The sequence below is a fragment of the Hippocampus bargibanti genome, linkage group LG17, assembly GCF_051943395.1.
Source record: "Hippocampus bargibanti isolate YZ-2025 linkage group LG17, ASM5194339v1, whole genome shotgun sequence".
In the NCBI taxonomy this organism is placed as follows: Eukaryota; Metazoa; Chordata; class Actinopteri; order Syngnathiformes; family Syngnathidae; genus Hippocampus; species Hippocampus bargibanti.
Genome location: NC_142750.1, coordinates 9,474,286 through 9,498,822, shown reverse-complemented (window position 1 = coordinate 9,498,822; position 24,537 = coordinate 9,474,286). Strand labels below are relative to the sequence as shown.

The window sequence follows — 24,537 nt, the reverse complement described above, 5'->3', positions numbered from 1 at the left end:
GTCGCGTTAGTGCAGAATTGTTCTCGTTTTTAAAGTGGTGTCACAACAGTTAATTAACGCACTCAGCATCGTAATCTCAAAGTGCTTATATTCTCTTCTTTCAAATTTTCATATTTAAATTTATTTTAAAAAGAGGAAGGGCTCCAGCAAGCGTTGTTGAAAAATGGATGGATGAATCTGTTAGTATGATGCCCACTTATTATTATTCTTTGGAGTCGGAAAGTTTCGTGTAAGCAGACCGGAAATGCCCACTGTTGTTTAACCATCACCACGCTTGGTAAGTCACCTGCTTTCTCAACAGCTGCACGAAATGAAACCGTTGAACGGAGTGAAAGGCGACTCATAAGATGGAAATGCTCATCAACTGTTTTATTTTTCCTCTATATTTCAGTCTGAAAACATAAAACGTATTTTAGTAAGAGTGACGTCGGAGATTCGAAACTTAAACAATGTATGTCCTTTAATCTGTTTTAAAAATGCCCTTCGGTAATTACTGCGTGTTTGGTAGTTACAACGCCGACTAGTGGAGAAAGGACGGGACTGAATGCACCTGCTTCTACATTCGTCAGCTTTCCACATTTATTTTCGTTTATTTTAGTTTTCTTTGCTTTTCTGGGTGCTTTCCTGACCCCCCCCCCCCCAAAAAAAAAAAAAATAATAATAATAAAAAAAAAATCCTCAAACGCGTTTGGTAAAATGTAAAATGCTGGCAGACATTTTCCAAACGTTTGAAAGGGAAACTTCCGGTGGTTGATTTTTAGATCGTTTCCGGCCCAACGAAAGCCTTGATTCAAGTCAACAAAAATGAGCGAAATCGGACAGTCCTAAGCTGTTACCTGATGGAGCGGCTCACTCAGCTGCTTCGGGACATCGTGGATGTCGTGGAGGATGCAGTCAGCGAGTACCGAGAGGAGACGCTGCGGACGCGGCGAGAGAACGAGAGCCTTCGGCGGCAGCTTGGCCAATTCCCGAGGCCGCCTGATGATCTTTGGGCCCGGCTCCAACCTCCCAGTAAGTTGACCGAAGTAGCACCTTGCATTCTCGAAGCTTGGTTGTAATTGGGGGGGCAGGTCGTTAGGTCGTGTGTGCCAGAGATTTAGAGTCTCACCGCGGCTCAAATGCAACTTAAGACTCATTTCTTTACAGTTTTCTTTTACAGTTTTATTCGGCGACCGTTGAGTAACAACAGTTGTTAGATTTGTTTCCTTTTAAACAAGCAGACCACGTGGTCTTTTGGACCCATTCATGATGACTTATTCGAACATGACGTCATGTCACATTGCATTCTAGTGGCAATTCGGTGCTGTTGTCAAATTCATCTTTTTACCTTTTCAATCGTAGGCACCTGGCTAAAGTCAAAGTTTTTTTATAGCAACAGTAAGCACGTTTTTGTTACATCTAGACTGTTATTTCTGTAGTGTAATTTTTTTGTGGACTCAGTCAGTCAGCCCTTCAAACATGATAATCTTTTTCTTTCGGCTTTTCCCTTCAATGGGTTGCCACAGAGAATCAGTGTCCTCCATCTTCAGAGGTTTGATTCGCATGTTTGTTTTGGCCAAGCTTTTACGTCGGATGCCTTTCATGACACAACCATCTGTATTTATCCGGGCTTGGGACCGGCACAAGAAGACACTGGCTTATATCCCCTTGTGGCTACAGAAAAAGCAACTCTATGAACTTAATAAAGATGAAGATGCTCAGTAAAAGGCTCCCAAACACAAAATCAGCACAGCAACATTCAAAAAAAGCAAAACTATACTCACCATTTGCTGCAAATCCTTCGCGCAGTCGTTCGATCTGCGACGTCACACGCGCACCCACACGGGCGAGCGGCCGCACCGCTGCGCCTTTTGCGCCAAGAGCTTCAGCCAGAGGGGAAACCTACGGCGGCACGTGCGCATCCCCACGGGCGAGCGGCCGTATACGTGTGCCGTGTGTGGGCGCAGGTTCAGCGACGGAGACGCGCTCAAGAAACACATGCGCATCTACGCACACCAAATAGCACACGATAACCACGGCGAGGCCGACGTGTGATGGTGCCGTACGGTACAACCTGGATGGACACCAAGTGGTAAGTTTGTTAAACAACCCAACTTTCACATAGATTCAATTACAGTGATACCTCGGTTTAGGAGCCCCTTGGCTTACGAACTTTTTGGTTTACAAACTTTAAATTTATGAAAATTTTACCTTGGCATACGAACTATTTTTCGCTGTACACACGGAGCTGCCAAAATGAGTGATGTGTCGTTTGCAAACGAGCCCGTTCTAACAACAAAATGGCAGCCGACTGTTTTTGTCCTGTATTCCCCACCCCCAGTCTTCCGTTAAAGCCACGTGATTGGCCAAGAACGCAGCAGAGAGGGGGGGGGGGTTTAAACATTAAAGAGACAGGCAGACGACGGTGGGAGTTTCAACTTTGATAGTCCAAAGGCAGAGTGGAGACTGCAAGGTTAAAATATCCCAGCACAAGCCATCTGTACACTTGATGCAAAAAGCTATCAACCCAGCTAAACAGAACACAACTGATGAGGAACTAGATACAATTATCACAGAGAAAGCACCTACAAGGGATCATTCATCAAGATAGTGAAAGATTACATTCCTCATCGAGTGTTTAATGCTGATAAAACCGGCCACTCCATTCCATTAAGGCTCAATGGTATTTAGGACAGCCACCCTCATTTCAAGCACTTATAACTCCAGACTCATTATTTAGTAATTAACTCTTTTTTTTCTGATGAAAGAAGAGAGTCTAAGGTTTCTTACACTACATTGAATGTTTATGTGGTCCGAAAAGTCAATATCATGTGGGTTCTGGAATTTGACTGACAATGACAAAAACCCTGGCACAAGAGTGCATGTCTGGCAGTGAATGAGTTAATTTGCTTGTTGGTCTGTGGAATAATTTTGAAAAAAATCCTCTTGAGTGGGGTGTGTGTGTGTGTGTGTGGGCGGGGGGGTAGACAAGCACTAAAAACAACCGGTAATCATTTGAAACATTTATTGCAGCCCGTACAATAATTCAACCGGGTGGTGAATTTCAAGCTGCAAGATACCGATGATGACCTACTTTTGGAAATGAGAAGAAAGCAAAAGGTGATTTTTGTTTTTATTTGGGGCTTGAGGTGGGGCACGATTTACTGCTGCAAGACAAAATACAAACATAGAAAAAAATACTCCAGAAAGGAAATAAAACTTCAAACAATGAAAGCACAGCTACAGTTGCAACAGTTCTAAATAAAAACGAAGAAGTTCAATTAGTTTACTTGTCTGTGACTAACAAACAAAAACAACAAATGACTACATTTGTCATCTTGACTCTCCTCCACAAACTCAAATCGACCTTCAAAACTATTTTATCTACATTATTTTTTTTCATGCCCCGAATGTGAAGGGCGGGCTGAACCGGAGGAAGGCCGACAATTGCGGGGCCCCATCTGGCGAATACGCACACGTGACCTCACGGGAAAGGGACGCCACCGCCGTCCAGACCCGCACGTACGCGTCAAGCCAACGTGCTGGGAAAGGGGAAGCCAGCAGAGTGGTTAAGAGTCACGTGACTGGCCGGTCCACACGGATGCTGCGTGGCGGACTGACGCTCCACGTCGGACCTGACCAACAAAAGCGCGTTAGTGCAAGGAGTCCAAATGTTTCATCATCCCAAACTGTTGGCACTGCGGATATGATTGGCTCACCCGTGCCCGCTTTGGAAGGGGTTAGTAGCCGGCTCACTCGGAGGCAAAGGGCACTTCGGGAGGTGGGGGCTTGACGGTCACAGGTTGTGACGTGCGGCGCGGCGGCGAAGGTTTGGGCTGAGCCTGCTGCTGCACCGTGTCGTAATAGGTCACGCCCCCGTACGTCACCTGCGATTGACCCTAAAAGTAATGGCACATCATCGTCACTTTCTCATGGACCACCAGACCCCCACTTTAGGGCGGCGTGGCGTTTCTTGGTGTACCTGAGGGCTCGGGTACATGGCGGTGTAAGGGAAGGTCATGACCCCCTGCGGTGGGTAGAAAGGCGGCGGCAGGAGTTGCTGCGGTTGCCCTGGTGACAGAGGTACAGGTGGTCCTCCATAGAGGGTGGGGTTTGCGATAGGGGCACCAGATTGGTGGGGATGGATACCTGAGGTGGTGACACAGACTCGGTCTTTAATTTTGTTGTTGTATGCTTAGAGGACAACCGACACCTCCGGACAAGTTGCGTGCATAATTTGTAAAATGACTTCTACTGAGCGCATTTGACAAAGATTCCACGGCATAAAGCTATATTTTACGTTTTAAGACACGCGCTGAATATTCAGAAAGTCTTGTTTTTGAGTTGGTGACGTTACCTACCGTAACGTCACGTCACGTCCGGAACGCCCCTGACCGACAAAGCGACACCCAATGCATTTTGGGCACTTTTTTTCATCTGAAAACACCGTGTTGATCGCGAAATTAGAAGGAAAACTACATAAATAACGCAATGGTGAATCGTTGTGTGTCGCGGCCAACTGCGGTAACACGCATAAAGATGTAAGTTCACACAAATTCCCAGCGGACAAATCAGCCATTTCCAATGGAGCTTGGGAGCCATCTTGTGCAGTTTCTGGGACGCTACATTGGAGTCCAGACGGCTCAAATTCATACGGAAGGACTTCTTTAATCGATTGAAGACATTTTTGCTTTCCTCTTCAGAACTATTTGAATCATATTCATAACTGGATGAGTAACAAGAAAGCATCTTCTCTGAATGTGAACTCTGAAGCCATTGTTTTGATTCTGGAGCAAGGCAGTGTGTGACCAATAGTGACGTCACGAACAAGGAGACGGGATTTTCTGAATCTGCCAAGATCCGAGCTCATTTTGTGCCAGTTTTGGGACACTAAGTCATCTTCATTGGTGTTTTGCATTTGACTAAAAATATCAGCCTGCGTGTTTTGGGTATTTTAGATGCTATAAAACGTTTTTCTGATGTCAGTTAGGAAACAAAAAACATGGTGTCGGTTGTCCTTTAAATGTATGCAGACTAACCTGGATGGGGGATGTGCATTTCTGGCTGGACCAGCATGCCTTGGGGCGCCATGGGTGCTGCTCCATCGCCGTGCGTGTAAATTGGTCCTTGGTACGTAACTGGCGAATGCAAACACAAGCAACGCAATTTTGTTAGCGAAGTCATGCCGGGCAGGAAGAGCGAGGAGAAAATAGAGCGATCCTAACTGGGCTCGTAGTAGTGTCCTTCCATGACGCCCATGTGCATGGGCGCCGCTTCGGCAACACTTCGCTGTCTTTGGGACGAGTAACGTTTGGCCCGGTTGGTGCCGCTCGATAGCTCGTCCAAAGGCGAGAATGCCGGTGGCCTGCCGGAAACGTGTAGGCCGCCACTCAGGCCTGTGGAGAAGAACAAACACAAGTGGTGGAATTGTTCTTTAAAGACCTTGTCAGCCATGATGGATGTGGCAAAAAAGCCATACAAACTGGTGATATTTAAAGACCTTGTCAGACTTAATGGATGTGGCAAAAAAAATCCAATAAATTGTCCCCACCACTGAAACAAGATTTTCTTCAAACTCGATTTGTCGTGTCTCACCTCTCATCTCTGAGTGGACATAGGAGGTGGGGTTCTGGTTCCACGACTGTCCGGACACCAAACTCAGGCGAGCCACATCCTGGTCTAGCTCGGTCCCGCCCCGCCCCGCCGCGTTCTTCAACCCCGCAGCCGCCGTCTCCTCCACCGACGTCTGTTTGCTGCCCAATTCGGCCGGCCGAGAGCGACTCCTACGGGCCAGCGAGTACGACTTTCGCTCGACGGGCCGCTCGGCGGGAGGGGAGGCTTCCCCGGGGGCCGCCGACGCGTGGGGATTTTGGACTGAGGCAGAGACCCCCTGTTGCTCTGGCGGCTGTCTCCGAGGCGACGTGCTCCGATACGGCGCGTGCTCAACGGATAGCGTGCCGCTACCCTGTAGGCGGTCCTCTTGGCTAACCGGAGGGTCCTCGGTCACCCTCCCCACCCCGCTGTGAACTCCCCTGCCAGCCAGCCCCCTTTCTGACGGAGACTCGGGTGGACCTTTGGGACCCGCTCTATCTCTGGCATGAAGGTGAGCGCTGTGCGATTCTCTCCCTCCGTGCTGGGGCTGCTGTGACGGGAAGTGGGGGGGTCGGCTCCGCGGAGGGTTGCTGCGGTGGCCGGACGCAAGTGGGACGGAGGCGGCAGATGCGTGATGAGTGGGAGCGCCTCGGCCGGGACCCCCGCTGCCGCTTCCTCTTCCTCCTCCGCGATTGCTCTGCCAGGAGCGCGGGCCTCGCTCTCCTCCGTCCCGCCATCGCTGCTCTCGGTTGGGAGACGCCGACGACCTGCCCACACAAGCTAACTTGAAGGACGACCATCGAAAGAAAAGTTTTTGGACGACATAAACGTTCAATGCAGCGTTAGAAACCTTCGTCTCTCTTTTTTGCATCAGAAAAAAGGAGTTAATGCCTAAATTATATGGGTCTGGAGTTATCTGCGCTTGAAATGCTGTATAAAATACAAAACATACATATAGGTTTATCTAGTGCTTTAACAACAGCAGAAGCGCTAATATGGACAAAAGGCAAATGCTGCCCCCTTGTGGAAGCAGATTTTTTTTTTCCAGAGCTCTGATCAGCACTTTATCGGCACCTCCCCAGCAAGAAAAACTAAAACTCAATTCAGAGCTGATATCATCAAAGTTCAAAATTTGACCTTTTGTTGTCGGTGAGGAGTCCATTTTTTTCTTCACTTGCTGCAATAATCTTGTCACGTTTTTCTTACATACAAGTTAGCCCGTGTTTTTAGCCATGCTCGTGTTTGGATAAATGCGTGTATGTACTGCGTGTGCGTGTTTATCACCCGTCGACCAAAGAATATGCATGATGTCATTTGTTTCAGGAATACCAAGGAAATAGAAAGCTAGCTAGCTAATATATAGGTAATAGCTAGCTTTCTGTCTATTTGAGTAACTGTCGGGGTGAGTGAACGCTGGCGTGTGTGACTGCCGCTGCTCTCCCACAGGAAAAACTGATCCTGTGACTGTAAAATGACCTTGAGATTTTGAAAGGTGCTTAAAAATTGGATTGGATCGGATTTGCCTTTAGTAGTCTCACAGTGGAGAAATTTACATTTCACAGCAGCAAAGTGATGAAATAAATGTATTATTATTATTATTAACCTCATCCGATATCTCTGAGACGGACTGACATGATTCTAAGCAGGCTCTGCTTTTTTTAACTCAAATTTTCACCCAGACAATTCTAGCCTGCCCAACAATGTCCTCACAGGTGCGCTAGTCATGCAAAGCACTTCTCCAGCATGCGCGACTTGACAAGGACAAGCATCAAAAGGCATGTTGACGTTGCCCAAACGCTTACCGAGGTCGGCGATGCGTGAAGGGCCGTTCGCCGTTGCGGATGTCGTAGCCGTAGCTGGCGATGAGTTCCTCACGACTCTTGGGGGCTTGCTCCTCCTCGCGGAATTTGTCATGCTCCCATCGCCCTTGGTCCTTCCACAGCTTCCTGTTTCTGCCTTTGGGCCTGGACGAGGAAACAAGAGGACGTGGTGAGATGCGCCGTTACTGATTGCAGAAAACCGAGCAAAGACGCCGTCTACCTTTCTTCTTCTTGGGTGTGGCCCCTCACGTCGTGCTCAAAGAAGAGACCCTTGCGGGGGATGTAAGCCGGGTTCTTGCGGTCCTCGTCGTCATCCAGCTGCTGACCTGACTGCCCTCCAGCTTTCGTCTCAGGGTCCACAGTCGACTCCTGCGGGTCATCCGAAGTGAGCTTACAAAATGGAGGCCGTCCACAACGCACGCATGCGTGAGCAAGTAAGATCTATATTACGGTAATTGTTCGTTTTGGTTCGTGTAGGTCACGGGTCTCAAAGTTAAGGCCCGAGGGCCAAATCTGGTCCGCCGCATCATTTTATTCGGCCCGTGAAAGCAAATCCAACTTGTGAAATCCCATGATGCTTGCGAAAGTCCAAACCAAAATTTCAAATTATCCCATGACAACCCCAAAAACAGTAATGATTTTTTACTTCAAATTGGAAAACTAATTATTCATTAATTTGTTTTACACACCATATGTAATATTTGGAGGGCTATTAAAAATTCTAATGGCTTCCCCAAATTCATAGCGGCCCCCAAGAGGAAACCGTAACTACAATGTGGCCAATGGCAAAAAATGACTTTGACACCCCTGGTGTCGGTCGTTTATATACACTAACTCATTCACTGCCATTTCCGAGTATTGAAATTATGACATGGAGCGCCACTCCCGAAATTGTTCTTGCTGAGACTGCCAATAAAGCACTGGCCAGACCTCTGGCAATGTTTCCCCTTCCACCAGGGGGCAGCATTTCCCTTCTTTCCATGTTAGTGCTTTGTTGCAGCTTCAGCTGTTGTTAAAGTGCTATATACATCATTATGTATGTATTGCATTGTATCTTGGACAGCCACCCTCATTTCAAGCTCATCTAACTCCGGACCCTAATAATTTAGGAATTCACTTTTTTTTCTGATGAAAGAAGAGAGTCGAAGGTTTCTTACGGTGCTTTGAATGTTTATGTAGTCCTGAAAGTCAATATTCTGTGGGTCCTGGAATTTGAATGATAATGACAAAAACCCTGGCACTGGAGTGGACACTGTTTTGCACATGTCTGGCAGTGAATGAGTTAAGGTTACCTGTCTGTGTAAGCTCTCAGTCGTACAGAAGTGGTCCATCGATGAAAAGGTTTCTTCAGCCGTCATCTGTACTTCTTTGAAGGTGTTGGATGTTTCGCTTCTCATCCAAGAGGCTTTGTCAGCTAACTAAAATTTTGCTGGTAGCTGTGGCCCTATATATATATATATATCCCTCCTGTCCAGACTGTCGCCATGGGGGTGTGAGGTTTAATTTGGGGGTGTGATGTTTAATTTGGATCGTGCATACAACACACCACGAAGGCTTAGTTATGATGATGAGGAAATGGGGCAATCAGGCCAGTCATAGATCATAATCAGTCAGGGCAACAATAGATGTAATCAGTGTAGCCTCAGGGAATAGTCCTCTGCTCCCCACCACCTTAGGGCCGGGACCTATCAGAGCAGAGGTCTGGCACCGCCGCTTCCAGTAGTAGTACATATAGGGCCAGAGCTACCAGCAAAGATTTTGTTCGCTGACGAGGCCTCTTGAATGAGAAGCGAACCGTCCAACACCTTCAAAGAAGTACAGATGCCGGCTGAAAAAACCGTTTCATTTATTAAGGTTACCCGTACTCATGAAGAATTATGGCCTCAGCTTAGACGAGACAGACATACTGTCACACCCCTACGAGCTGTCAAAAAAAACTTGGTGGTTTGAATTCACTTACCTGACCGTCGCCACTCTGCCGCTCTCCTGCCAATTTCCCCTTTTCCTCTGACTCCTTGTTCTCTTTACTCCTCTCTTCCACACCTTCATCTTCTTCTCCCTGGGCCAATTCAGCCGGAGCGACAGGTTCTGATGGACCGGCCGCCGCCGGAGCTTCTTCGTCACTGTATGCGTCTGCGTCTTCCTCCTCTTCTGCTCCCTACACCAAGAACAAGTTCACATTTCCCAAGTCAGGTTTGAGCTTGCGAACACATCCGAGAAGGTGTTTTTACCTCAGAGTGGGAGGCAATTTCTTCCGGATCTGCGCTGTCGTAGTCTGAGAGGACAGCTGGTGGGTACAAAAACAGCCAGGAGCGTGCAAAGTGTCACACAAGTGCAAAAAGCAAAGCACACATGAATGATCGATGAGATCTTACCTTCTCCTACTCCATCCTCACTCTCCTGAAAAAGCGGAAACAACCAAACTTTCATTCCCAAAATATGTTTCAGGCTTTTAAATTAACTTTAATGTCTTCTTATTAGGTTTGCAAAATAAAGCTTAGGAGGCCCCTTTTCATGCTTTCACTGTACTATTCAGGATGTAAACAAGCGTTGCTCTGATTGGATGATTGTTTTCCTCAAACCGAATACAGAAAATGGCTTTCCTTTGATTGATACTTGGCAACATCTCAACGTCCTTGGCAGGTTTATCTCACCGTTTCGAACGAATAATAAGACAGAGAAATAATAAAGTAAGGCACGCGGTGGTACAAAATGTGACATTTTATTTCAATTTAACACAACTATTTTTGAGATGCTTTAACATTCTACGGACTTGTGGCCCAAACCGACTGATTACGTTCAGGCATGTAGGGAAACTCAAAAAGACGACTTCTGGGCTTCTCAGTTTGAAAAGCAGCATTTATCCAGAATGACGTCACGCACAAGAACCACAAAAAGTAAAGATCTATTTTGCACCCATACGTGCCTTGCATCATGTGACACGTTTGACGTCATCGCGTAAACTAACGTACGAGAACCGTTTCCCGGACAACAAGCACACAACTGGAATTAAGCCTTTTCTTTGCCGAATGACATTTGTCGCAGGCAAGCCGCCTGGCGGGCGCGCTAACGTTAGCATGTAGCTAGGAGCACTCACACACTCGGAATGCACTTCCTCCTTGGCCTCGGCGCGATCCGAAGCGGTCTCGGCCGGTTCTGGCTCTCTCGCTACGCGGGTCTTGCTATTCTGGGAGCCCGACTCCTGACTCTCCGAGCCTGAAGCGGACTCGTCCTCATCGTCGTCACTATCCTGGGACGCGCGCCTTCTCCTTCGCCGCCGGTCCGCCATCTTACTTCCACTGGAATGATGCTGGAAACGCACAGATGCATTGTGGGGGGCGGAGGGGGCGTCTTCTTCGAAGTAGTAATGTTCCATCTTGCTCATTAGCGTCCCCAGCTGTTTCTGTTGATGGTAAATTCAATGTTTTTCTACATTTTTTGAGACAAGGTACGTTTTTCTTACATTGGAAACATTTTGCAGCACACCACGAACCATCCATCCATTAAATGACATGCTGAACAGTATATTTAATTACAATATAATTTCTCAATTTATTGATAATTGTACAGCACTTAGTCAGCGTGAAACTACTAGGTTTTGGGCGCTTTCTCGTTTAACTTTGTGATTTTTTTTTTACTTGAGCTCACCGTCTTTGCTTTTTCCCCCCTACAATGGCATTCATCCGGGTCATAATCTTGTACAGAGCCCAATTCGGATTTTGCAGTTGCAAATTTTAAAAACGTATCAATGACTGTCACCACGACCTCTCTCGTGCATCATGAAGTCTCTCGATGGAAAGAGGCAATCAAGCTACATGTTGCCACACGGACAAATATTGAATTGCCCTCCAGTCTTTACAGCACGGACACCGGACAATAACATATTTGCAGAAAATGATTAATGATTTTATAAAAGGTTACATTTTTAAAAATTGACTGTGTAGCAGTTGAGGAAGGAGAACACACGATTGACTGGAGTACGTCTGTATTCCAACTACTAACAAGTGGATCTAACTTGAACATAGAAAAAGCAGTAAAATATTCTCATCCTAAACACGCCCGCGCTGTGCACCTGCTGGGTGAGATGCCTGGTCCTAGTGCCCGCCACAACTGGCTAATTTATCAGGGAGCATTTTACTGAGCGAGTCGCTTGTTCTGTAGCCACAGAGGGACATAAGTCTTCTTGTGCCGGTCCCAAGCCCAGATAAATACAGAGGGTTGTGTCAGGAAGGGCATCCGACGTAAAAGCTTGGCCAAAACAAACATGCGGATCAGACCTCTAAAGACGGAGGGCACTGATTTGCTGTGGCGGCCCCTTGAAGGGAAAAGCCGAAAGGAAAAGAAGAAGAGCACACCTGACAATCTCTCAGGGCACACTAATGTGCTGCGGCACAGTGGTTGAAAATCACTGGGTTAATTGATATTTGTCGTGTTTCCCCTCATGGTGTTGATTTCGGTTCCCAAACGGCTTCAACACGCGAAGATGAGTAATCGAGCAACCTTTTTTGAATTGATAGAAAACTCGACGTTTTAAATGTAGGACACACATCAATTAGGATTGCAAAATCAACCTTTATTTAATCGTTTTCATCATTCAAATGGATAAAAAGAGCAAGAAAAATGCACTCAGCAGTGTACATATATAATTACAAGAATATATTATTTTCACCGACATTGTAGAGCACCATATTATATTATATATTGCCCACACAGCAGTCATTGTGGCCTGGTCATCATGAAAGGGGGATTCGCCTTAAACATGGAGGTGGCCTTTCATGTGTCCTTGTTCGTCCGTCTTGAGCGTCATAATCATCATCTGAATATCGTGGTTGCCGGGTAGATTGGATCCAGCCAACTCAGATGTGTTGGCATCAAATGTTTTCAGATCAATGTCCACACAGGCCAGCTTCCACCTGTGCAGCAGAACCTCTATGCTCCAATCGGCACTACAAGATATGGAAACACATTTATGCGATAATACAAATGTTTTTATGCTTTGTAGAGCTGCTGTTATAAAGTGTGCATGTTCACGCACCTTCGTTCTTGGTATGTCACCCAAAATTCAGCAGTGGGGTTCTTTTGTAGAAGAAAAGCCACGGTGACCAGGATGTCTTCAAAATCTGCAACCAGATGGAACAAGAAATTGAAGGTGGAACACAAAAAAGAGAAAACACAACTTTTCGACTTCCTGCGGAATACAAGTTGTTCATGCGTCATGTGCTTTGTTTTGGGTCAAGTGTAAGTAATTACCCCGAGGCTCATAGAAAACGTCAGACCCCAAGATGAGGTGGAGTGGTGGAAGCTGAAGAAGGTGGGGGGAGATTTCCCCCCAGGTGAGAGGTACTGTTAATACGTCACGTAGACCGTTTGCCTCACAGCTACGTCTACAGTTTTCCAAGCACGCCGGCGTGTCGGCATTATCAGATAGGATGACCTTGGCGCCACAGAGGGATGCCAGGACCCCTGGAAGACTCACACCTGCACCCAGCTGTGGAAGCAAAGACGTCACCATCATCATCATCGTTGTCATTCATCGGCACCCTCACCTCCAGCACTGTCTTGTTCTTGACGTCAGCTCTTCTGCTCCAGATGTATTGAGCCAACACCACTGCACTGGGCCACACGTACATGCCATATTGCGCGTCCAACACCTGGCCGCACAGTCAAATGTTATTACCTTTAACAAATCACATTCAGTTATTTCTTCATCGCTGAGTGTTGATTAACCAAACAAATCGGGAGAAAAGCTAAATTGAACTTTTTTCTTAAAACGTCAGTTTTACGGTTTGCCACGGAGCGTTCAAGACCTCGTAGAAAACTGGGAATTTGAAAATTGTACGGCAAAACCACCACGAATGTATACAACATAAAATGCGACATCTAGTTAGGGAGTGCGCGCCCCCAGGCCCGGACAGATTGCCGTTGTACTGTTTTGTCATCGATATTGGCCAATGTTGGACGTCCGTAATCGCTTGCGTGCCTTTTGCGGAGCCCTTGTCGGATTTACCTCGGGAATGGACACGCTCTGCGACTCGTGCGAGTCATTCTTGGTTTCTTCAAAAGTGAATATTCTAAGAGACTTTGTGGTACTTTTGGGTGTCGTGTCGTTCATCATGTATAATAAATCGGGATAATTTTGAGGAAAATGACTGTCTGAAATCTTCCGACCATTGTCTTGCTGGCGTATCTTTCCGGAAAGTATTTTAAGAACCAATCAAATTAGTTTATGTGAACGGATGGCGGCCCGTCGAACATTCTAGCCAATGAGAATCCCCATTCTTTGTACTGAACCGACCAATGAGCATCGAATAAGTACTTTGGGGGCGTGTCAAACAACGACAACCAGTTGCGTTAGCATTATGTCCCTCTGCTGCTAACTGTACTAGTTTTTATTGCCACCTTCGCCATTCAGGCGAATAATATGTCATGATCTTCGGTGTCATAAGAGCTGACATGGAGCTACGTTGGACATGTTGCCACGTTTTATCAAGGGATTAGCTCATTGGCTAAGTTTTAGTCCTGCAGAACCCGAAGCGAACAGCGCACAAAGCGCTAACTCCTCGTTAGCTTGATTAAGTAGCGTCGCTAGCCGAATCGAAGGAAGGAAGGGAGGAATGAACCACAAGAGCAAGAAGAGGATTAAAGAGGCCAAACGGAGCGCCAGGCCTGAGTTGAAGGATTCGTTAGACTGGATCAAGCACTCTTATCATGGCAATTTCAACGTGTCGCACAGCTCCGTCAAGGTAACCGGAAAATGGCACGCGAGGCTAAGCTAAAGGCAGCTAGCCGCTGCTATCTCGTCACGGCGACTGTCTTTCCAGAATCTTCTCGACCGAGCCAATATGTGGTTGATTGTAACTTGACTCTATATTACAATGATATTCTTTTCTGAATAGCAGTAAGGATTGGTGGACGACAAAAAACGTCAACGTCAGAAGCAAGTCCAAATGTGCAAAGGTTCAAAGTTTGCTTTTGTTCACGTTTGTCGTCACAGGACAACGTGGAACGTGTAGACGCTCAGCGTCTCAGCCCCGATAAGTTCATCGAGCGTTTCGAGAGGCCTTACAAGCCCGTGGTTCTGCTACGCTGTCAGGAATCTTGGGCTGCACAGCAAAAATGGACCATAGAGCGGCTCAAGCGCAAGTATCGCAACCAGAAGTTCAAATGTGGCGAGGACAACGATGGCTACTCGGTCAAGATGAAGATGAAGTACTATGTGGACTACTTGGAGAGCACACGTGACGACAGCCCACTTTACATCTTCGATAGTAGCTACGGCGAGCACGCCAAACGACGAAAATTGCTCCAAGACTACCAGGTGCCCGTTTTCTTCACAGACGATCTTTTCCAATTTGCCGGAGAGAAGCGACGGCCACCTTACAGGTGAGTGCCCCTTGCAATGACCTTCTTACCATGGTAATCCAACATAACAATTTTTTTTCTGTAGGTACGCTACAGTTACCTATATTCCACCGTGATTGTTTCTGTCCAGTGAACCGAGTGCACTATGTACTCACAGTCGTATATCATTGCATTTTTGCGAAGTACGTCATCGTTTTTCGTGGGATTTTCCAAGCTATGCAGCTTATGATAACATAACACGTTTCCCTCCCTGATAGTTCTTGAAATTTCTGAATACGACAATGAGAAACTGTGAAAAAAATGGATTGAAGTTTACGCTCTTTTTGCTAACACTACAGTTTATAAAGGTGAGTAAGTTGTAGTTTTATAATTCATAGAAGTGGTACAATATATATTTATCTCCATAACTGCCAAGTTTCAAGCAAAAATAAGCATTAGCATATATGTTTCTAGAGCTCGCAATTTTCTTTCCTAGTATTCAGCGACGGCCATTTTTGATTTCTGACGAAAATCTGCCCGCATTCGATCGTTGATATTTGCTTTGGAATCTTCTCTTGTGTTTTCTCGTTTAGAATTTCTAAATATTTCCAATGGTACCTTACTCGTTAAGATCTGCCAAAAATGAAGAAAGTTATGATAGTTTAAACTGTATAAAGAACTCGGTCACAGATTTTCATTATTTTAACTGTGTAATTACAGGCAGAAAATCCCCATATTTCCAAAATTAAAAATTCCATTATTTCCTTATTTGTCATAGAACAATAATCTATACATTATTTGAAAGCTATTTAAATGCACTTTAATATTGAATTGGAAAATGTGTGATTAATTATTATTGAAAAATATTGTTACATCCCTATTTTCTGTTTTTGTCCTCAGGTGGTTTGTGATGGGCCCTGCTCGTTCTGGCACTGGCATCCACATCGACCCGTTGGGCACCAGTGCCTGGAACGCACTGGTCCAGGGCCATAAGAGATGGTGCCTGTTCCCCACCAACACACCCCGAGACCTCATCAAGGTGACCCGCGAAGATGGAGGCAACCAGCAAGACGAGGCCATCACCTGGTTTAACGTGATCTACCCGCGTACGCAGCAACTCGGCTGGCCTCCCGAGTTCCGACCGCTCGAGATCCTACAGAGACCTGGAGAAACTGTCTTTGTGCCAGGTCAGTGGGAAGATGGTTTACACCACCATTTGTCTTTGAAATACCCGTGAGTCTCTTTTGACCACCGTTTGAACGATCGGCGACCATGAATTGACTGTGGCGAGGCTGAGGCAACCAACATGCGGGTTGATGTTGCGCTTGTCACTCACAGGCGGCTGGTGGCATGTGGTGCTCAATCTGGACACGACCATCGCTGTCACGCAGAACTTTGCGAGCGTCACAAATTTCCCTATCGTGTGGCACAAAACCGTACGAGGGCGGCCCAAATTATCCAGGAAGTGGTACCGGTAAGAAGCGTCTCATTTCCATGATGACAATGACCATTACATATTGGGTTTTAACCTTCATTTTGTGAGCCAAAATTTGGCTGAACTTGTTGCCTCATTCACTGTCAGACGTGCAAAAAAATGTATCCACTCCAGTGACAGGGTTTTTGTCATTGTCACTTGAATTCCAGGACCCATAAAATATTGAGTTTTAGGACGACATAAACATTCAATGCAGTGTAAGAAACCACAAGTCTGGTGTTATATGAGCTTGAAATGACGGCAGCTGTCCAAAATTCAATGCAATACATTCATATTGCTTTAAATAGCGCTTTAACAGCTGTGTCTTAGATGCTCTTCTTTCATCAGAAAATAAGAGTTAATTCCTAAATACAGTAAAGTCTCGTTATATCGATATTCAAGGGAGTCCGAAAAAATATCGATATAACCGGGACTATCGATATATCCGACCCTGTTTGCATGTAATTTTCTCCGTGCGTGCATAGAAATAGTATCGATATAACCGGGACTATCGATATATCCGATATCGATATAACGAGACTTTACTGTAATATGGGTCTGAGTTATATGAGCTTGAAATAACGGCGGGTGTTCAAAATACAATGCAATACATACATATTGGTTTATATAGCGCTTTAACAACAGCTGAAGCTGGAACAAAGTGCTAACATGGAAAAAAAAGGGAAATGCTGCCCACTGTGGAAAGGGAAAAAAACATTGTTAGAGGCCATGGCCAGCGCTTTATCGGCACCCATAAAAGAAAAAAAACCCAAACAAATTCAGGAATGACTCTTGGTCTTGGACTCTTGGTTTGGTTGGTTCTAGGCGCTTGAACAACAGGTAAACAATCACTAACATGCAACCACCCCGAAAGAAAATAGATGGTTTGAAAGGGGAGTAAAATAAGCTATTTTCATAAAACAGCAAAATCCTTCACTAAACCGCCATGGTGGTGTGAGGTTCAATTTGGATCGTTCGTACCAATCATAGCAGAGTCTGGCACCGCCACATCTGGACAGTAGGGATATATATAGGGCCAAAACTACCAGCAAGACTTTAGTTCGCTGAAGAAGCATCTTGGATAAGAAGCGAAACGTCCGACACCTTCAAAGAAGTACAGATGACGGCTGAAGAAACCTTTTCATCAAAAAACGCCAACATGGAAAAAAGGAAATGCTGCCCCCTTGTGGAAGGGAAAAACATTGCCAGAGGCCATAGCCAGCGCTTTATCGGCACCCAAGCAGGAAAAAACAAAACCCGAACAAATTCAGTAATGGCGCTCTATGTCATAATTTCAATGCCTGAATACATTCGTGAATGTCAATGAATGAGTTAAGAAATCACAGGTTGAATGTTTTTTCTTGCGTGTGTACCGGTCAGGATCCTGAAGCAGGAGCGACCCGACTTGGCGGCGCTGGCTGACCGAGTTGACCTGCAGGAGTCGACGGGCATCGCGTCCGACAGCTCCAGCGACTCGTCCTCATCCTCTTCCAGCTCATCCGACTCTGACTCAGAGGTCCATATGCCCGCGTCACTCTCCCTTCTTGTTTCTTTCCTTTGATACTGACGCCTTTTGGCAATTTATTTATTTTTTGGTCCCGAAAGGCCGAATCATGTTTGGAAAGGGAGGCCGCTTCGCACCACAGGAAGAAGAGACGCAAGTGCGGAATGGCGGCCAACGGAGATGTCCGCGCTCACGATGACTGCCTGAGTAAAGCCAGGAGCTCGTCGCGCTAATGACACTGCACGCAATGCCACTTTTTTTTAACAACAACAAAATCTTTCATAGTAAAGACGTTCCTGAGGTGGAGATGTTTTTTAACTTGGTTCAGGAAGCACAGGTGCCTTGTGAAACATCATTGGTGTTGGTCAATAAAATGTTTAGTAAAATTGAATTGAATAGAAATGCCACTGAGTGATGTCACCACTGGGATGCAATTGAATACCTGTCAAGCATGGCGAATAACTGCCCTTATAAATGATTACAATTCCCATTGTAGCCCCTCGGTCAATTTTCGGGTGCCCTGATTGGGTAATTCGGCCTGTGCGTTAATAGCAATAGCACGGGTGGTGGCAATTGGTGGCGATTGAACACCTGGTAAAAGGGCGACCCAGTGGGCGTGTGGGGGGGGAAACGACCATGTATAGTAAAGCGTTTTTAGCCGAAAAAAAACGACCATGTATGGTATAAATATACGCTAAGGTCTTAGTAAGATTGGCTCACAATTTTACACTTTTTCCCCGTATAAAAGTTGTAATATGCCATACATTATTTGAAATGATTAAGAAAACGTATAAAATACGAGGAAAACGTCAAGTTGACAGGAATGCATTTTCCTTTATTTGCCAGACTTCCTTTCATTATATGTGGACAGAAAACAGTTCGGACTTTCCTTTATTTTGAAACATGACCGGAAGTGCGCTTGACGATATGCGTTCATGGACAGACTAATAACGTAGGATTACAAAAGTGCGCTTCTGTCACCGGTGCGAGTGTCCGCGCTCTGCAGCACTGGTCCGTCATTTTCCGTCTGTCATGGATCTGGAAGTGGAGCCGGGCGTCGTCGTCTTCACCGCGCTTGCCTTACTCGTGGCCGCCGCTGTCCTTCTTCGCCGCCGACGCAAAGCCGCCTCCGACGTCGGTTCGACGCCGAGATCCTTTCCGGCTCAGCTTCAGGTTGGCAATGTTTACCCTATCGAACTTGCTCACACAGATTTGTTGTTTCTGTAAACGTGAAAATCACAAAATCAGGTCAAGTGTGAAAAAAGTGATTAGTTTCTTGTCCCGTTTTGATGCGTTCGATGTTCATCGCCTTTGCCAGAGGAGACTCGACGTAGCGTTTGCTTGTAAGACTTCTTTTCGACCAAAAACCTTAATTTGCTTTTACAGTATTCGAAGTCCGACACAAATTCCAAGTTCGGGGTGAACATCCCTCTTGAAGTGGTACACTACGTGACGCTGGTCGGGGATGTATGAACGTGCTGTAGATGTTTGTTGACATGGGCTCACCTTTCATCTACGTCCTTTCAACTCTTCAACATTTGAAAAAGAAGTGACAGGTGAACCATTTTTTTTCCCAAAAGAGACGCCATATGTGCAAGACGTGTGTCAGGCTGTGCGCATCTGGCAGTGGCAGTTTGTTAAGTGCGAGGTTACCTGCAGATGACAGTTTGACGTCACCTTATTTCAGAAAAAAAACAAAACACACTCCCTGACACTGCATCATTGAGCATGTATACATTCAGTATGGGGATGTTCCCTTGTGTGCGTGTATTTGTGTGGAGAGCTGGAGTATGAATTTGTTTGCACGCTGGTTATTCTTTTTCTTGGTGGAAGAACACACGTTTATAATAGCTTACCGGTGTTACTGTTTGTCCGAAATCATGCTTTGGCAAAGACATTGGTTTGAATTTCACAGCTTGGTTTAAATCGTTAGTGTGACATTGCAAATGACATATCAACAGTTCAAATATTTTCCTTGTGGCTAAGTGCCACGCTTGATCTTCTTTTCAGCAAAGAATTAAGAGCGCCGGACACGTGCCAGAGTTTCAATACGGTTAATTGTTGTTATGCAATAGAAGGGATAGAGGCCATTTAAATGACGCTGCGAGTTTGTACAGTACTACTTTTTTTCATAGCGAACTGCTTCTCCAATACATGTGATGTGTTTTTAATGCACCCTGGACTCCCGTGACAATGTATTTTGGCTTAGAATCAATGACTAAGAATCACGGTTTATCTTTGTAGGTTGACTCAGACCCAAAAGCGGTTCCAGCAGAAGACCCACAACCTATCCAAGAGTCTCAGTCTTGTGCAGGAACAGTCTCTGCAACAGATGACGACATCTCTGAACCGGCTTCTAAATCAGTGTCTGTTCCAGAAGCAATCTCAATACCAGACCCACGTTTAGAACCAACGAGACTCAAAGTCTCTGACGCTTTTCCAGATCCAGTGAACAAAAACCCCTCTGTTGAAGAAGCAGCTTCTGAACCCCAGCCAGTTTTAGCGTCGCATTTAGTACCACAGACTGCCTCCCAACTAGAAGTCGTCGCCAGACCGAAACCAGTTCCTGTGCAAGAAACTAGCCCTCATCTAGAACCACTTACAACACCAGAAACTGTCTCTTGGCCAAAGCCTGTTTGTGAATCACTTATAGCCCAAGAACCTATTTCAGAAAATGTTACACAGCCAGAACCAGAACTTACTTTACTTTTAGCACCAGAACCAGTTCCAACAACTGTGAAGCAACCTGAACCTGTACTAGAACCACTTTCAATATCTGAGTCCACTCCTCAGCTAAAACCTTTTTGTGAATCAATTTTAGACCCCAAACCATTTGCAGAACCTGAACGTAAAACACCTTTAGCACCAGAACCAATTCCTGGGACTGTTACTGAGCTAGAATCTGCCACAGACACATTCAGTGTTCAGGAACAAGCCTCAGAATCCACATTAAAACCTGTTCAAGAACAAATTATAAAAGCAGAACCCTCCTCCGAAGCAGAACCAGAAGCAGTAATGCTAGTCTCTGATGCAGTGTCAGTAACACAGGTCATTCCAGAAGAAGAACTGCCCTCAAAACCAGTCTCAGAAGTCCAATCAGCTATCCAGTCAGAATCGGCACATCCTGAGGTATTGCAGGTTGTGGCTGACCAGGTTTTGGTTGACCCGGATCAATCTGGGTTAGCAGCGTTCCCAAGATCCGAGCAGGAGAACCCAACGACTTCTGAACCTGTTACAGAGCAAGTGGTGGATGGTAAGAACGCTCACACTCCGAGTGGTCGCGCATGATCATAGAATTCAGATTTTTCCAGATTATTTCTGTGATTATGTTGTTGAGAAAAAAGAACGAAAAACTGCACGTGGACCGTTGTAACTTTCAACGGGAGTTGGCGTGTTTGTAAAGAGCATGCAGCTTATAAGCATGTGTGTTGCTTCTGTAGTTCTCAGAAAACTACTGTGCTCATCCTGTCAGCTAAAAAGACTTAAACGGCAGTAATTCAATTAAAGGATTCATCTGCTCGTGTGGCGCTGTCACGACTGGAGACCACGACAACACTTTCCGCTTGTGTTGCAGGTGCGGAGGAGGAGGACGAGGCGGCGGCAGCGGGAGAGGAGGACAAAGTGACATTCACGCCCGGAAAGAAAGCCAAGAAATTTCAAACGTTGATGACCAAAGAAGAAATGGAGGAGGAGCAAAGGTCAGGAAGTAGAAACGATACCATGCAAGCTAATGGGTTTATTTTAAATCGCTCGTCCTTGGTTCATTGCTTCCACGGGTGTTGATGGAAGAGGATGGTTAAATCATCAGGAAGCCAGGTGTAGAACAGAAAGTTGGTGTCGGCTAAGGAGGAAGCATGGCGAGAGAGAGAGAGAGAGAGAGACAAAGAGACAGAGAGAGAGAGAGATCATGTAAAGGAAGGCAGGATATGACGTATCAGGAAGTCTAAAGTGTAAACACGATTAGGAAGCGATGTTTAGAGATGTTTGTATCGCGAATTACCCCAACACAAGCAATCCCAAATGTGCCGGCTGTCAACTTTGATGGACAAGCAACGTCAAGTGAATATTGAACATCATTTCAATTGAGCCCATTAGTCTTCAACAACTTTGTTTTGGATTTCTTGATATCAGTTGAGGTGCTTTGGGCCAGAATATGCCCCACCCCCTCACCCCGAAAAAAACAACGGCGTCAACTTCAAGTTTCATTTTTCTTGAATGTGGATCAAGATCCATTTCTGTGGCAAGAAAAAAAAAATTGAGCTAATCTGTGACAAGAAAAAAAAGAAAGTAGAGTCGACCAAACTGACAATTTTGAAACACTGAAAGTGGACTCAATGGTGGCAGAGTGCTTTATTGAAACAAATAGAAAGACAAATACAGTGCTCTCTGGCTTTATCCAAATTTTCATGTGAATCTTAAAAAAGTACTTTGACATGCACCGTAATTCCTCACTGATTAACCAAATGTGTCCATCTGTCTGCCATCCGTCCATCATCCATCTGCCGTTCCTTCATCATGTTGTTCATTCAGGGTACAACAGGAGCAGCTGGCAGCCATCTTCTTGCTCCTGAGGGAGAATTCGGAGTCTCTTGGTGAGGTGACGGAGGATGACATGGAGGAGCAGCTCAAGCTGTACTCGCTGTGATCATTGCCTGCCGTAATTGTTACTGCCGGAAACCACGTGACGTCATCCAATCCTCTGCTTTTTGCCTGCTGGCCTGGCAACTTTTGGGCCGTTGTTTTAGTTTGGAGAGTAATAGCGTAGAAAGGAGAAGTTGTTTCATTTGTAATAAAGTAAATGACAAAAGAAACATTTGTGCTGTAAAAAAACGATAAAATATTTGCACGAAAAAAAACACCATGAATAGTAAGCCATTTTTAGCCGCCTCAAAAAATGACCATGTATAGTAAGCTGTTTTTGGCAGAAAAAAAGGACCGTTATAACAAGGCGTTTTTAGCCGAAAAAAAACGACCATGTATAGTAAGGCGTTTTTAGCCGAAAAAAAAGGACCATGTATACTAAGGCGTTTTAAGCCGAAAAAAAACCACAATGTAAAGTAAGGCGTTTTTAGCCGAAAAAAATGACCATGTATATATAGTAAGGCGTTTTTAGCCGAAAAAAACGACCATGTATAGTAAGGCGTTTTAAGCCGAAAAAAACCCCACAATGTAAAGTAAGGCGTTTTTAGCCGAAAAAACCGACCATGTATAGTAAGGCGTTTTTAGCCGAAAAAAACGACCATGTATAGTAAGGCGTTTTAAGCCGAAAAAAAACCCACAATGTAAAGTAAGGCGTTTTTGGCCCAAAAAAAACGACCATGTATCGTAAGGTGTTTTTAGCCGAAAAAAAACGACCATGTATAGTAAGGTGTTTTAAGCCGAAAAAAACGACCATGTATAGTAAGGCGTTTTAAGCCGAAAAAAACGACCATGTATAGTAAGCCGTTTTTAGCCGAAAAAAAACGACCATGTATAGTAAGGCGTTTTTAGCCGAAAAAAAACGACCATGTATAGTAAGGCGTTTTAAGCCGAAAAAAAAAAAACACAATGTAAAGTAAGGCGTTTTTAGCCGAAAAAAACGACCATGTATAGTAAGCCGTTTTTAGCCGAAAAAAAACGACCATGTATAGTAAGGCGTTTTTAGCCGAAAAAAAACGACCATGTATAGTAAGGGGTTTTAAGACGAAAAAAAAACCCACAATGTAAAGTAAGGCGTTTTTGGCCCAAAAAAAACGACCATGTATCGTAAGGTGTTTTTAGCCGAAAAAAAACGACCATGTATAGTAAGGCGTTTTAAGCCGAAAAAAAAACCACAATGTAAAGTAAGGCGTTTTTAGCCGAAAAAAACCACCATGAATAGTAAGGTGTTTTTGGCCCCCCCAAAAAACGACCATGTATAGTTTTTGGCCGAAAAAAAACCCGACTATGCGTATATATAGTAAGGCGTCTTTAGCAAAAAAAAATGACGATGTAGATAGTAAGCCGTTTTTAGCCGAAAAAAAACAACCATGTGTAGTAAGGAGTTTTTTACCCATAGAAAACGATCATGTATAATAACAGTTTTGTATTCAGCACACTAAGGATTTAACTCAGTGGTAGAGTGCATGATTTGCATGTTTAAGGTCTCAGGTACAATCCCCAGCATCTCCACTTCACATTTTCTCAAATTTCCGCATTGTGAGACAGAAAAAAACTGTCTTTCCAATTAAATTTCTTATTCTTATTGAAAAAAACAACCACGTATCGTAAGCCGTTTTTAGCCCAAAAAAAACCCCATGTATAGTAAGGCGTTTTTAGGCTAAATAACAACCATGTATAGTAAGGTTTTTTTAGCTGAAAAAAACGACCATGTATCGTAAGCGACCAAATGTAAAAAGCCCCCTCAAAAATGACCATGTATAGTCAGGCATTTTAGCCGAAAAAAATGACCATGTATAGTAAGGCGTTTTTAGCCCCAAAAAAACCACCATGTGTAGTAAGGTTTTTTTAGCTGAAAAAAACGACCATGTATCGTAAGGTGTTTTTAGCCTAAAAAACGACCATGTATAGTAAGGTGTTTTTAGCCGGAAAAAACGACCATGTATAGTAAGGTGTTTTCGCCTAAAAAACGACCATGTATAGTAAGCCGTTTTTAGCCCCCTCAAAAATGACCATGTATAGTCAGGCATTTTTAGCCGAAAAAAATGACCATGTATAGTAAGGCGTTTTAAGCCGAAAAAAACGACCATGTATAGTAAGGTGTTTTTAGCCGAAAAAAACGACCATGTATAGTAAGGTGTTTTTGCTGAAAAAAAACGACCATGTATAGTAAGGTGTTTTTAGTCTAA

General features: G+C 44.9%; 4 protein-coding genes and 1 long non-coding RNA gene across 5 annotated transcripts; 3 read left to right on the top strand and 2 right to left on the bottom strand.

The window, feature by feature from the left end:
* The first annotated feature begins 768 nt into the window (after positions 1–768).
* On the top strand, positions 769–7,791 carry LOC148885597 (uncharacterized). Its single transcript, XR_016118009.1, has 3 exons — positions 769–1,011; positions 7,514–7,560; positions 7,654–7,791. It is a non-coding gene; the product is annotated as an uncharacterized LOC148885597 (long non-coding RNA).
* Positions 3,096–10,866, bottom strand: casc3 (casc3 exon junction complex subunit). The gene is made up of 12 exons (XM_089018239.1): positions 10,489–10,866; positions 9,767–9,791; positions 9,623–9,678; positions 9,352–9,549; positions 7,612–7,760; positions 7,374–7,535; positions 5,575–6,338; positions 5,205–5,375; positions 5,019–5,117; positions 3,962–4,128; positions 3,699–3,878; positions 3,096–3,614 (listed from the first exon to the last, which is right to left on the bottom strand). Exons 1-11 carry the CDS (start codon positions 10,774–10,776, stop codon positions 3,732–3,734), a joined length of 2,226 nt encoding a protein of 741 aa, XP_088874365.1. The 5' UTR covers positions 10,777–10,866; the 3' UTR covers positions 3,096–3,614; positions 3,699–3,731.
* A 738-nt stretch (positions 10,867–11,604) lies between these two features.
* mettl23 (methyltransferase 23, arginine) lies at positions 11,605–13,605 on the bottom strand. Its single transcript, XM_089018242.1, has 5 exons — positions 13,399–13,605; positions 12,938–13,042; positions 12,642–12,879; positions 12,427–12,511; positions 11,605–12,337 (listed from the first exon to the last, which is right to left on the bottom strand). The coding sequence occupies exons 1-5, from the start codon at positions 13,504–13,506 to the stop codon at positions 12,145–12,147; spliced, it is 729 nt and encodes a 242-aa protein (XP_088874368.1). The 5' UTR covers positions 13,507–13,605; the 3' UTR covers positions 11,605–12,144.
* A 134-nt stretch (positions 13,606–13,739) lies between these two features.
* jmjd6 (jumonji domain containing 6, arginine demethylase and lysine hydroxylase) lies at positions 13,740–18,101 on the top strand. Its single transcript, XM_089018241.1, has 6 exons — positions 13,740–14,134; positions 14,386–14,774; positions 15,633–15,919; positions 16,071–16,206; positions 17,587–17,722; positions 17,812–18,101. The coding sequence occupies exons 1-6, from the start codon at positions 14,006–14,008 to the stop codon at positions 17,941–17,943; spliced, it is 1,209 nt and encodes a 402-aa protein (XP_088874367.1). The 5' UTR covers positions 13,740–14,005; the 3' UTR covers positions 17,944–18,101.
* A 126-nt stretch (positions 18,102–18,227) lies between these two features.
* Positions 18,228–22,637, top strand: LOC148885593 (uncharacterized). Its single transcript, XM_089018240.1, has 4 exons — positions 18,228–18,883; positions 19,955–20,963; positions 21,285–21,408; positions 22,241–22,637. Exons 1-4 carry the CDS (start codon positions 18,743–18,745, stop codon positions 22,353–22,355), a joined length of 1,389 nt encoding a protein of 462 aa, XP_088874366.1. The 5' UTR covers positions 18,228–18,742; the 3' UTR covers positions 22,356–22,637.
* Positions 22,638–24,537: the final 1,900 nt, after the last annotated feature.